Source organism: Mangifera indica, chromosome 11 (assembly GCF_011075055.1).
Source record: "Mangifera indica cultivar Alphonso chromosome 11, CATAS_Mindica_2.1, whole genome shotgun sequence".
Taxonomy (NCBI): domain Eukaryota; kingdom Viridiplantae; phylum Streptophyta; class Magnoliopsida; order Sapindales; family Anacardiaceae; genus Mangifera; species Mangifera indica.
Genome location: NC_058147.1, coordinates 14,382,774 through 14,396,907, shown reverse-complemented (window position 1 = coordinate 14,396,907; position 14,134 = coordinate 14,382,774). Strand labels below are relative to the sequence as shown.

The 14,134-nt window shown below is 32.5% G+C and overlaps 1 protein-coding gene across 4 annotated transcripts; it reads right to left on the bottom strand.

Annotated features, from left to right (window-relative positions):
• Nucleotides 1-2,334: 2,334 nt before the first annotated feature.
• On the bottom strand, nucleotides 2,335-12,043 carry LOC123228946 (CBS domain-containing protein CBSX6-like). Of its 4 annotated transcripts, XM_044654466.1 has the most exons (3): nucleotides 11,267-12,041; nucleotides 4,100-4,186; nucleotides 2,335-2,576 (listed from the first exon to the last, which is right to left on the bottom strand). In XM_044654466.1, exons 1-2 carry the CDS (start codon nucleotides 11,605-11,607, stop codon nucleotides 4,144-4,146), a joined length of 384 nt encoding a protein of 127 aa, XP_044510401.1. In that variant the 5' UTR covers nucleotides 11,608-12,041; the 3' UTR covers nucleotides 2,335-2,576; nucleotides 4,100-4,143. The 4 variants fall into 4 exon arrangements, with proteins under 4 accessions (XP_044510401.1, XP_044510402.1, XP_044510400.1 ...); XM_044654467.1 differs by lacking the exon at nucleotides 4,100-4,186 and having other exon boundaries at nucleotides 11,267-12,039; XM_044654465.1 differs by lacking the exons at nucleotides 2,335-2,576; nucleotides 4,100-4,186 and adding an exon at nucleotides 9,262-9,713 and having other exon boundaries at nucleotides 11,267-12,042.
• Between the last annotated feature and the right edge of the window lie 2,091 nt (nucleotides 12,044-14,134).

Below are 14,134 nucleotides of genomic sequence, written 5' to 3'. Positions count from 1 at the left end.
GGAAGTTGTTGATTATGTCACAACAAACAGAACTTGGGATTGAGAGAGTTTCCAACATTTGCTCATTTCTAGGAAGTCATCAATTCTAGGCAATGGATACTTGTTCTTACTGGTCACCTTATTAAGCTCTCGGTAGTCGATGCACATTCTCATGCACCTATCATTCTTTTTAACAAATAAAATGGAAGCTCCCTAGAGAGAGTGACTTTATCGAATGAACCCATTCTCTAACAATTCATGAAGTAGTTTCTTTAACTCTTGTAGCTTGATTGAGCCATTCTATAAGGTGCCTTGAAAATGTGTGTTATGCTCAATGCCAGTTTAATGCTAAATTCAACCTCTCATTCAAGAGTGAAACCTAGTATCTCATTTAAGAGTTAAACCTAGTAACTCATATGAGAAAACATCTGGGAACTCTTGAACTACTGGCATTTGCTCTATACTTAGGCTTGATTTTGGTTTGTTGATTACATGGGGTATGAAGCATGTGCACCCCTTACTCAACATCTTTCTTGCTTTCATGGCATTGACCAATAAGCTCTTGACACATCTTTCACCAAACTCAAACTGATCTTTATTTCCTTGGCTAAACTGGACCTTTTTGTGTCGATAGTCTATATTAGTTCCATTTCTTTGTAGAAAGTCCATCCCGAGGATCATGTTGAAGTTTGGCATCCTGAAAAGTATTAAGTCAACAAGAAGTTGTCTACTTTGGATGTCAATGGTTTGCTCTAACATAATTTCTTCATTGATTACTATCCTCTTATTTGGTAACTCTATTTTAACCCTTTTAGTCACTTTAACAGGTTATACTTCTAGTTTGTCTACCAAACTCCTAGTTACGAAACAATGTGTAGCACCACAATCAATTAAAATGTAAATATGAGTATTAAGGAAAGAAATTTAATTGGTGACTACTCCTGGGTTAGCCTTTGGGTGATGGTGAATACTCAAATTAGCCATGTGTCCTAACTAATAGCAATGGTAGTAGCCTGTCAGTCTTGTCAAACATTCTCCTCTATGATATCTATCGCACCTCTAATAGGCTGGAATCTCTAGAATTCTCTGTTTCTTATTACTTTGCAAACCTTTCTTATTACCTCTGGCTTGGAAGGGTCTTTTTCTTTTTTTCTCTGAGAAAGGACTTTTCTAAATAGAGGTTGCTCACCTACTGCAATGGCATTGGCATTGGAATCAGAAATTATAAAGGCACTGTTTGGGTAGAACTCTAACTATACATCCTTCTGACGAAGACTTTTGCCTTCAATGCTTTGCTCATAGTCTTACCATATGTCTGGGGTGGTTGTGCTTCTTCATGACATCTTTGACTATAGCTAAATCAAGCTTGTAGACAAATTTCTTCATTCGTCCTCTCTTGGTGTTGGCTATCTTTGGGGCATACCTTGCCAAATGATTAAATTTGGTCGAGTACTCTTTTACTGTATTTGTGGCATGTATTAATGTGAGGAACTCTTGAGCTCTAATATAGGTCACATCTATTTCTCTATATTCTGCCTTAAATCTCCTCCTGAACATGGACCAAGACATCTTTAAGGTCTAGGTTGTCTTTCTAACCAAGTTCTATCAAATCCTAGCACTAGACTTTAAGAAATAGGTGACATATATGACCATTTCCTAATCAATCATATTGAATGAGGCTATAACACTCTCTACTAACTCAAGCCACTCCTCAACTGCGATTGGGTTCTTGGCACCATCAAATTTCTAAGGCTGGTGCATGCTAGACAAGTTAAAGATATGATGCAATTAGGTCTTAGCTGAGGTTACCCATGCTAGTACTATAGGTGCAAAAGTCATCTCCATTGATCCCTGTGCCAATGGCGAGGGTACTGGTGCTGACTCACTAACCTGAATTGGAACACCTTGTTTCTTAAACACTTTATAAAAGATGTTTTTGACATCTTGAGCACTCAAAATTAGAAGGGGAGTCGGGGGTGTTGTCCTCTCACTCTGGCTCTACTAGTGGCTCTTTGCCTATGTATTTCAAGTGTTTGTTCTAGCTCTCCTCATTTTCTTGAAAACTTACTTGTGAGTCCCCATAATAACTTAATAGGTCTATATAAACTATATTTATAGTGATTAACTGTGAGCGCAGTCAATGTGGCATAGTGGGCTTAGATTATTGCTTATTAGACTATACCATTATTTTCAAAAAACATCTTTTATTTTCAAAAACATCTTTTGGGTTCCTAAAACCATGCTCTGATATCAACTTTTAACAGCCTCCTCAAGAAGTACTATCCTTTGAAAGAAAGTGTTACTAGATTGATCATTGAAACATATCATCTAATAAAATTCATAAAAGATGATAAATATCTAAGTAAAACCTTTTTATTAAAATTGTTAAAAATGTAATAAAATACCCTTACAATAAAACTAATTCAGAAGCATATCAAAAAATGTTTATCAAATCCAAATCATTAGAAATATATCGTCTATTATAACAACTATAATAAAATTGAATGTAAATAAGAATTTGAAAAATGATAGAAATGCCCTCCAACTCTGTGCCTTTTGATCACTACTCGTCTCACATCTGTCACAATCATCTATACCTACACACATAAAGATAAAAGGGTGAGTGATAAACACTTAGTAAGTAAGAGATTTTAACTGATATGTAATCCCTTAAATTCTCTAACCCTCGACCCTAAACTTTATCATCTAGAGTTGGCATCAAACTCCTTAGTGAACTATGACGGGTCCTAATTACTGAATAAGTGCTCATATTGTACTTTAGGGTTAACTAGGCTATACATCTAACACTCAGATCAAATTGTGTCTCTACCTAGTTACTAAGGAACTACTCCTTCCCAGATTCCTATTTGAAATGATACTATTAAACTTAATGGAAACATCTAAATCTGGATTGTAACTGAATACCAGGTCAATTAATCTAGATCAAATACAAAGATTTGACACTTTAGCCATGTAAGTTCTCTATGATTTCCTAACTTTGTTATACTTTAACAAAGTTTTACTATAAGTGTTGCCTTACTATGGGTTTGACGTTAGGAATACTTACTCACGATGCCCCCTTGTAACAATCTTAGAATAATTAGCATACTTACATCTTTTCAGCTTTTACCTAACTAATGGCTTATGCCTTTATGTACTTTCATTGATTGCCACAAGAGGTACTACTATGTAACTTGAATGCCTAGTTTATCACTCGGGACGACCCTTGTCTCTTTTGCCTAGTTTTTGATTCAAATTTTATTTTTTACCCTTTATACACAAGCGTGTGTAAGCGTGTATTTAGCTATTGTTCACCTTTGACTATTTTTCCCTATAAAAGTTACCTATGTACCATTGTTCATAGATACACGGGCGTGTGTCACCTTATACACAATCATGTATCTCTTCAACTATTACTTTCTTATTCTTTCTCAACAAGGCTACTTCATAAGGAAAGTTAAGTTAGTTTTATTTTCTGTTCAATTGCAATGAAACTATGTATTGAAGGTCTGTATATCCTAGATGATTGATAATTGGTCGGCTATGTGCACGGTTACCAAAGTGTTGAGAAAACCTACTCGAAGTTTAGAGATCATGTACATAGGTTTGTGTCTTATACCACATGATCGTGTGTCGATTCCAGAATTTGGAAATAGGCTTGGAAATGCACCTTACTTGGTTTCTATGGTTTCAAACACAGGTGTATTTAAGCGTATAAAGTTAATTCAAAAATCAAAGCTAACATCATACAAATCATGAAACACACCACAAACTTTTCTAGGGTTTTCTCATGCAATAAATCTTGCTTTCCTACATGATCAATGCAAGTTTAATCAAGATTTCCTTTTTATAGGCATTAACAACAATCAAGAATTCCATATAATGCACGTATACTTATGTTTTTATCCATATTCACGTAGAATCAGTCATGGCATCAATAATTCTTCCCACACACATTGATATATAGCATTCTTGCTCTTTAATCCCTTTTAAACCAAGTTCTTGATCATCAAGACTAAACATATAATTATATTTAAGTTTATTTAATACCAAGAATCCTAACTAACCAACAATCAATGACAAAAATGCTATCAAAACTAAAAGGTCAGGTCTTACTTACCTTGTTCTTATAAGATTTCCATGCATGAGTAGCTTTCCTTCTCTCTAGTTTTGATAGGGATTAGTTTGTCGAGGAACATCACTAGAACTGCCACCAATGAAGTGAATGATCAGTCTTTGGATACTAGGCTTTTCCTAAGGTTTTCAAACTCTAGGGTTTGTAAAACTGATACCCTAAAAGTGTTGCAATGAACCTTTTATAAACTGATTCTATACTTCAGACACATGGGCATATGTCAAGACACACAAATGTGTCACTTAAAATTTTAACTAAATATTGAATCAGTTGATCTGGCTTACATAGTAAGGACACACAAGTGTGCCCTCCCCTACACAGTCGTGTGTCACCCAAAATATAAACTTTGACTTTTCTACTTATGCTGACATAGGCAAAAAGACTATTTTACCATTGAGACATACCTATGGGTGTTACACTTGAGTCAACATTAAACTCCATAAAGATGATAACATGTCTTATTTGAAATCTATGTGCTCAAACTATACTCTAGGGAATGTCTAGACTATATATTTCAACTCTCAAATTGAACAATATCTTGCTTGATTACTAAAGGACCACTCCTCAAATCCCTTATCTTATATAACCATAATTCGATAGAAGTATCTGTATTTGAAAGCTAAACTGATTTGTACACTAGGTTAATCGATTCAAATTTAACACAAGGGTTTGACACCTTGACCATGTGAGTTATCTTTTTATTCTATTACACCAAACTATATCTCATATAGGCTCTACTACAAGCAAATACCTTCCTATGAGTACGGTGTCATACTATAAATATGCTTTATTGCGGATGGTGTATGGAATGTGTACTCATGATGCCCCTTTGTAACAATCCTATGATGTCTAGCAAATATATATCTTAAGCCTTGATTAAACTCTGACTTATATACACTTTTACCTTCGGTTTGTCTCTTGTTTACTAAAATCTCATCTCTTAGGCAAATCGAGTACTACTACGTATTGAAATCTCTTTACTAGATCTCAAAATGACCCTTAGATCCTTAGCCTAATTCTTTTTCTATTTTCTTTGCTCTGTACTAAACATATGGGTATGTCATTTGACATGTGTCCTCTTAATACTTGCACACAACCAACTTCGTCATGACTTTCCTTCGTGTGACATTTTCTTATACACACAGGCATATGCCCTTTCAAATATTTATTTTACTTTCATTTCTAAAACTTATCTCAACCATGTAACTTTGTAAGGGTATTTCAATTAGTTTTTCTCTACACACAGTCATGCTAAAGTTTTACAAGGGAAGTCCATATGTCCTAGTTAACACTCACTGATCAATGATGTCCAATGATCATCAAAATTCTAGAAAAATACAAGCTAAATCCTAAACTTACTGGTGCATTTCCATCAAGACAATGCAACAATACACAAACTCAATTTTGGAAGTTACTATTCATTTGACACAACAACAATTTGTCTTCAATTTTTATCCAATTAAATGACCTTCAAATCATGCAAACTATATATCATTAGAAAACGCATTTAAAGAGCTTTCTAACGGTATATAATATCAACCACAACTCAATCAACAAGACATTTAAAACTAGCTTCAAAGTTTGCTGACAAAAATTGGAAATTGCAAAATCACATACAGTGAACAGTACCTGAAACATACAACACACATTCAAATCTTCACACTTTGGACTTCAAAGGTAACAAGAAAATTAACCAAAGCATAAAGGAAAGTTCTACTAACCTTAGGGTCTTCCACTACAAATCTTCCACAAAAAATGATTGAATAAAAGAAATAAGAAAAAAAAAAACAAACAAGCTTTCTTCAGATTTTCATTCAAGAGCAAAAACCCAAAAACCTTTTACAAATGAAGATCCACCCCTTTATATAGGAGGCATGGATGACAATGATACAATAGTTCCCACAAAAGTCAACTAAAATGACATGAATTAAACTAAACCATTCATTTTAAACCAAGCTCATACATAATAATTAACTAAAAACAAAAGTTGGTTGTTTTTTCCTTAACTTTAGGAATGATGTTTCCTAACTAAAACAACTAAATTCTAACTTAGTTCTAATGTAACTAAAACCCAATTTTGGGCTCTTTGGGCTTCTCAAAATGATGTTTGAACATTTGGGCCATTGATAATTTTAAAAGTTGCATTTTTGGATCAATTGGAGCAAACTATTCATTTGGATCTTGGGTGGATGTAATAAGACTATATCCAAAAGTGCTTTTGGGCCAAAATTAAAGATGCAATGCTTCCTTTGGCTTGGGATTTGCTAGAACTTCATTCTTCTTGGCTTCAAAGGTTGCATGGAGACTTAAGGATGGCTTGAAACCCAAAAATGACAATGGAGCCGCATATACATCATCCTTCTTGGGTTGAGAAGGATTTCCCCTCAAATCCTCAAGATGGTTACCCTTCACTTGCTGACCATTCATAAACAAGCTCTTTTTCTTGACTTTATTTCCCTTAGTAGCTTTATAAACTTGTTGTGGACTAAGAGGAGTTAAAGTGATAGTCTTGCCATTGAATTTAAAGGAGTAAGTGTTCTTCTTGCCATCATGCTTCACTTCCCTTTCAAATTGCCAAGGTCTTCCCAATAATAAGTAACAAACATCCATAGGAATCACATCACACAAAATCTTATCATTATAATAATTGCCAATGGAGAAGGAAATAAGCATTTGCCTTGTAACTTATAGGCTGGTTCCATTACTCAACCATTATAGTTTGTATGGTTAAAGGTGTGATATGGTGGATAACCCAAGTTTGTCTACTAAGGTGGATGAGACCACATTTGCACAACTCCCACTATCAATAATTAAATAACACACTTTACCTTCAATAGTGCACCTTGATTGAAAAATGTGAAGTCTTTGCTTTTCATGGGGAAGAGGCTTAGCATGCAAAACTCTCATAATAACTAGCAACTCTCTTTTATCAGCTCCTTGTAGAATTTTTTTTTCTTCCTTGTTGGCTTCATCATTTTCATACTGGAAACTTCACTTTCTTCTTCTTCTTGAAGAGACTCCTCAATTACTTGTATCTCCATCAAGGATAAAACTCTCCTATTAGAGCATTCAGCTTAGAAGTGTCCATAGCCTTGACATTTAAAGCACTTTTTGCTAGAGAGGTTGGTCTTCACCATATTAGGCTTGTCCTTAGTTGGTTCCACCATTTTTTCCTTGCCTTTCTCCTTGGAAGAAGAATCAATAGCATTTGTATAGGATGGGGAACCTTTATAGAAGGTAGTTCCCTTGGTAAAAAATATGCTTTTATTAAATAATGTCCCTTTGGAGAATGACTTGGAAACCATGGGCTTCATGGCCTTCTTTTGCTTCTCCACTTTAATAGCCAACTTACACACATCTTCAAAAGTGCAATATGGTTGCAACTCCACCATATGAGCAATGTCTTGATTTAATCCTCCAATAAATCTTGCAATGGTTTGCTCCTTTACTTCCGACAGCTCACTCCTCATTAATAGCTTCTCAAACACTCTTATATAATGTTCTACTCCATCACTTCCTTGCTTAAGGGTGTGTAGCTTGAGGTAAAGATCTTGTTTATGGTTTTCCGGGAGGAATCTTCTCTTCATAAGCTTCGACAATAAATGGATAGTTAATCATGGGTTTTATAGTGAATCTGCGAGAAAGGGTACCAGATGAATCTATCAATTACAACCCCAAAATTATGGATTGATGTCACTGAAGTTCTACAAGAAAGGATTGTTTGTGCAGTTACGTATGAGTAAAAATCCAGCTATTTATCCTTCCAACTCCCCAGTCTTAAATTAATAGCATAGCTTGGTAACCAGTGCAAGAATGCAAGAATTTAAACCCCTTGGGTTCAATGAAATTCCAAGAGAACAATACGTGCTTGAACAAGACATTCAATAACAATGTACAAATGAAAGACTACTTGAGTATTTGTCAAAAGAATTGTCCCCCAGTTTTTATTCAGTGAACTAGAACCAAAAACTATGTAGCGCACCTGAAAACATTCTTTCAGTTCAAAGATGGTAAGCAACACCAATCTCAACTTTCTGCTATCAATAATGAACGTTCACCACAATGACATTAACAATTCTTCTAATAAACACTATAACTTTAGCCTATCGAGTAAACATTATGAAGAGAAGATTTAAAACCAAAATATTAACCAACTTATAGACAAAAAATTAACCTCTTGTTTATTAATATACGTCAAAAAACCTGGCAGTGGATACAAACATTGGATGTTCTATTCAGTTGGTTGATGAACAAGCCCACTTAAATCTTTAAAATTTTTAATTTTTCCTCCAATTGTTTCATATATATATAGGAATTCCATCAATGCAATATGCTAAAACTACAAACAACCAAGTGTAATGCATACCAAATTGGGCAATCTTTATATGATAAATACTTTTGATTTCACTAAATATTATATTTTCAATAGTAAATTAAAATATATATATTAATAAGTAGGACCAATTACTTAAATGCTATGATTGATTTAATCATAATAACTAAAGAAGAAATATAATAATTAAGTAATGGTTCATTTTTAATATAGAAAAAAAATCCAATGACTCTATGCCTACACGATACAAAATAAATTAGGGGAATGGTAATCTACTTATTGCACTAAAGTCTACAAGATTTTAAATTCTAAGCCAATCCTACGTGAGCATGGGCTGAGTGCAAGGATAAAAGATTTTAATTCAAACCTAAGTTTTGTGTTGTACAGTCATGCCAACCAATTATGCCCTGTGGAAAAAATATTAAAACAAAAACAATATAGTTAGAGCATGTTTATTGGACAAAACTATATAGCACAACGCCCTGAAGTTGCATTCAATGTTATCAGTCTTGTTTTGCATTTGGAAAAACTTCAGCTAGGGCAAAGATTGGATAAATTGAGATATTAGTATTTGTTAAAGCACACTATTCAAAGGGAGATTCACTCAATATATATATATAATGTGACTTAATTTCCTAATTGCTATAATTGGTTAAGAGAGATTATAATTAATAGTACAAAGATATCTATTTACTAATTAATTTCATTATCATCAATAAAACTCATATATATTCCATAACTAAATAAAAATATTAAAATAGGATTTATTCGACTTGATTTCTATCAGACTTTTAGTGTAAATGAAACTTATACATTATGAATAAACTTGTTCAATTCAATACTATATTAAATACAAGACAATGCTGCAAGGAATCTGTGCAGCCCAGTGTAAACTGCATTGCCAAACATACCCTTAAAGATTATTCATGATCACAGGGTGAATATACAGTTTCCCCCTCATAATCTTTTCAGGATTGTCCCCTAACCGGAAGTCAGTTTCTAAGGAACTAAATGCTAATGATCATAACAGGCAATAGAAACAGTATCAAAGATATAAGCTATCAGACTAAGAGCAGCTTGATACCTTTAAGTATAAGTCAGAAAGATAACACGACTCAAAAATGAAATCGAACCATATGTTTAACGATTAATATTTTGAGAGATTCCAAGCAAAACACAAAAAGTATTGAAGTTTACAATGCACAATTATATGAGGTCAAATTGGTTGCAATAAAATTCCGGATGTCATATCCTCTGTCTAACCTCCTGCAAAATCATATGTTGCATTTATGAAATAGTGACCCAGAAAATAGTATATCTAACCAGTTACCATTGAAGTGAAAAGAAATTAATTGCTGACTTTCAAGTAAAAGAGAACAAAAACAGAAACAACACAACTGAACCAGAAGACACCTCAAAATGTGCATTTTAACACTGAGAAGAAGAAAAGTAGCAATAGAGAACAGTGCACATATTTGGTATGCCAAAACTAGAGACCAACAAAGTTACATAAGAGGCCATCAACAAGATCAAGTAAGGAAAAAAAAAAATCATATTACTATCATCACTAAAAATATCATTAATAAAGGGAGTTCAGAAAAAAGTAAAACAAAATGAATGTCCTAATCTGAGCGTCTTAGACTTAAATGGTGTAAAGTGGATTATATTATGTTAATCTTTTTTGAAAATCGAAAATATGAACATGACTGAATACAATATGATATCATTTCATCAAACAAATCAACTAAGTAAAAATCAAACAAAATTGAGCATTGATGAACTCTAAAAAGGAAGACACATAAAGATTTTATCCATAACTCACAAGAGAGTAAACAATATTAAAGGTTTTCATAAATCAAGAGATAATGAATTTAGTGATATCTATTGTGACTCATCAAATCAATTCATCATTGTCAATGGGACCCTTCTAACCAATTTGCAGCTTCATTGCATTCTTTTTAGAATTAATAAGTGTGCCTTCTCGTAAATTATTAAAGGTAATCCCATACCAATTGATATGACGATGTCACACCATCTTTTTATAAAAGACAAACTAAAAATATCTACCTCCAATAAATGGACATGAATCATCACAACCGAACACACAATTAATGAGTATCAAAAGCATTCATTTCAAGAAAACAACCCAAATACTAATATGCTAAAATAATTTTACAGTATACAAATGCAAAAAATAGATAAATAATTATACGAACAAAGTATGCAACAGAGAAACAATTATTTAATTATTCCAAGAGAAACACTAAACTTATAAACTTTGTCTCTTCAATAATCATCACAATTCATAACATTACCACCAAGACATGTATTTCAACATATATATATATATATATATATATATATATATATATGTACAAAAAAAAAAAAAAAACCTAAATTTAAGTTACATATATGAATAATGTTACAATCTAAAGTGTAAGGTATAGGACTTTGATACTCATCAGAAAGTATGTCTTCAGGCGGAGGGCTTTATATGACTCAGAAGTTAGGATTCTCCAATCTCTTCGACTAGATTTTAGGGTGTCATTCTCGCAACTTTTGTATCAAACACACAAATCATGAATTAGAATTAACCAAAGTGTAATGCTACCATTGATCGAATCAATTATAACATCGCTCACTTGGTTCTTGCCAGTATCAATACCTCAAATAAAGATACATGAATCAATAAAATCAAACATTGGATCACAACAGTATTCGTATTTGTAACTAAAACTAACATATAATTCCAAATAAAATTTTAACGTCAATAGAAGCAAATTCAAAATTGAATTAAAAAAAAAAAAATTAAGACTAACCGTGTGCCAGGGTCAACCTGTCTCAACAGCGAATTATTAGGAACAACAACCTCAGAAACCAGAGTCTTCATAGCCTTATCTTGATCCTCCAAAAACCCAGCTTTAGCCAAAAACGAAACAATATCAAAAGAATTAAGAATACCCACAAACCTCTGTTGCCTCATCTCATTATTCTCAATCCCCACCAGCGATTTCTTCTTCCACACCGGAATTCCACACTCCGTCGAGTCCCCAATCGCCTTAATCGCCGTCTCCAGCGTCTCCGTCTCACAAACCTCCGTCAGCTCCGGCTTCCCCACCGTCAGATCTCCCACCACATAGTATATGAACACCGATGCCATCACCAAAATCCGTAAAAAAAAATCTAATCTCTTCCAATTCCAACAAAGAACGAAAAAAAAAGAAGAGGAAAGATGTGGGTTATAAAAGAGAGTGAAGAAAAATGAGAAGAAGATGAAAACGAGTGATCGGTCGGCGACAAAGCATCAAAACAATACAAAGAGATGAAGAGATGAAGAAGAAGGAGAAGCTGAGAGGGTAAGTCGCCATTGATGAAAGTGGTTAAAGCCCATCAAAGAAATCTTAATACTGACACTGCAATTGTGTTCTGCTAATGGTTTCTGATTATCTTGAGCTATAGTTTTGTTTGGAAAAGGAGTCTCAAAGTAGAAGCAAAAGGAGTTGGAGGTGATTAGACGGGAGTGAAATTATTGGACGAGACTCCAATACAGAGAGAGAAAATGACATGCAAATTAATGTGGTAGCCATTGCTGTCAGCTGGCCAAGCCTCATCATGGATGGAATTTTCCTTCTTCGGCGGCGGCCCCCCAAGAAGGAAATTTAATTAAATTTTAAATTTTAAATTTACCGCTCAAGTTTGGAAGATTTACAATTATTTTAATCAATTAAATTAAACAAAACAATATTATTTTAGTCAATTCAAATTATAATCAAAATTGATATCTCACTAACATTATCACACCTGAGCTTTTCTTGTGGACAGTTTTATATATATATATATATATATATTGACTGATTTGAGCTTGACATTAGCAAGGGCATTCTTATTTGAGGTCAAATTAACTTGAATTTCAACTATCGAATACTCGAATTCAAAATGAGATGGTGTGGAAGTTGATGCTATCATTTCTACTTCTAGCATCTAATGTGAGATTAGTGGAATAAGATGTCGAAAATCAAAATTAGTGTTGTATGGGTTAATAGGCTATATTTAGTTTGTAGAAATTTTGGAAGAAAAATTTAAGAAACTATGAATATATATAGCCTAGTAATGACTCTTAACACGTTAAGACATGATCCTACAAAACTGACATAATTTTTGCTCTCAAAAGTTATGTTATTTTAATTTAAACTAAAAGTTATGATAATCCAAGCTTAGATATATCTAATCGAAAAGTTATGTTTTAAAACATAACTTTTAGCTAAAAAATCATGCCTCTTGGTGTCAATGGACATGTTGTTCCATGTCTATAAATTGAGACTTGAATAATATTTTTTAATTAATTCTAATTTCTCCATACAATCTTACTTTCTCTTTAGTTCAACATATTACACCAATATTATTCATTCTTGTGTTTTTTTGAGAGAGCATTTAGTAATGTTGACTATTATTTTTGAAATTTTGTTGTATCTTGAATGTGATTTATCATATATTTATAACACTATATAATCAGTGGGGGCAAATATCCCCTTAAAAAAAGTGATTTACACGTCTCAAAATCTTTTAACATTTCTTTGTTCAAGTACATTTCTCTAATAGAATGAAGTTGAAAGGGGGAAAATTAGTGGGTATGGAACTCGAAATAAATTTCCTATGGGTGAAAGGAAAAAGTAAGGTAAGGATGAAAAGAAAGGATGAAAAGAGAGTGATAACGCAAATTTGATATTTAATAAGATTTTTTTTATTTTTGTTAATTTTCTATAATACTATAATTTTGAAAAAAAATATAAATAATATAGTAATTCAACTTTCTTATTGTGACAAGATTCTTTAATGAAAGTTGATTTTGGGTGACAAATGTGATTTATATAATCAAGAGATGGAAAATGTTTTTGGGCAAATCTTGGTAGGAAAGGTCTCTTTTATTATGATGATATCATATATTGTTATTCTTGTTACTATGTTTATTATGAAATAGTTTTGAAACTTATGATATGATTAATCTAGATAATATTTTATTATAAAAGATAAAATATTAATATAAAAGATAAATGAATAAAAAAATTATTAAGTATAAATTATTATTATTAATTTATTTAAATATTTAAATATTATTTTATTAAAATATCTTAGATATAATTATTTTAATATATTACTTATTATATTAATAAAAAATAAGGTTTTTTTGTTTTAAAAAATTAATAAATAAAAATATAATTATAATAAAATCACGATTAATAATCAGATTACCTTTTATATTATTTATTATATTATTATTAATAATAAAAAATTATTATAATATTTTATTATTTGATAAATCAAATAAAATAATATAATTGAACGTCCACTAAGAGTTATTATTAAGTGTATGTAATTATACTTTACAACGACGTAGTCATCCTTGTTCTCCGTTGCCTATTTCAACCCTAAAACTCGTAAAAAGCCTAGCTTCATTCCTTTCTTCTTTCTCTCTGCCTTCGACTGCGCCTTCAATTGCAACAAGACTCTCCTCTACAAAACTGTAGCACCTCCTCTACGAACCGTTTCTCTGTCCTTCAATGTCGTACGCTGTTGTTTCTCCGACGAGGTCGATCGCTCCATAGACACCAAATACTGCATCCAATGTTGTGTCGAATTTATTGTAGTGGTTGTAACTCTAAGGTGAATTTCATTATTTCCAAGATTTC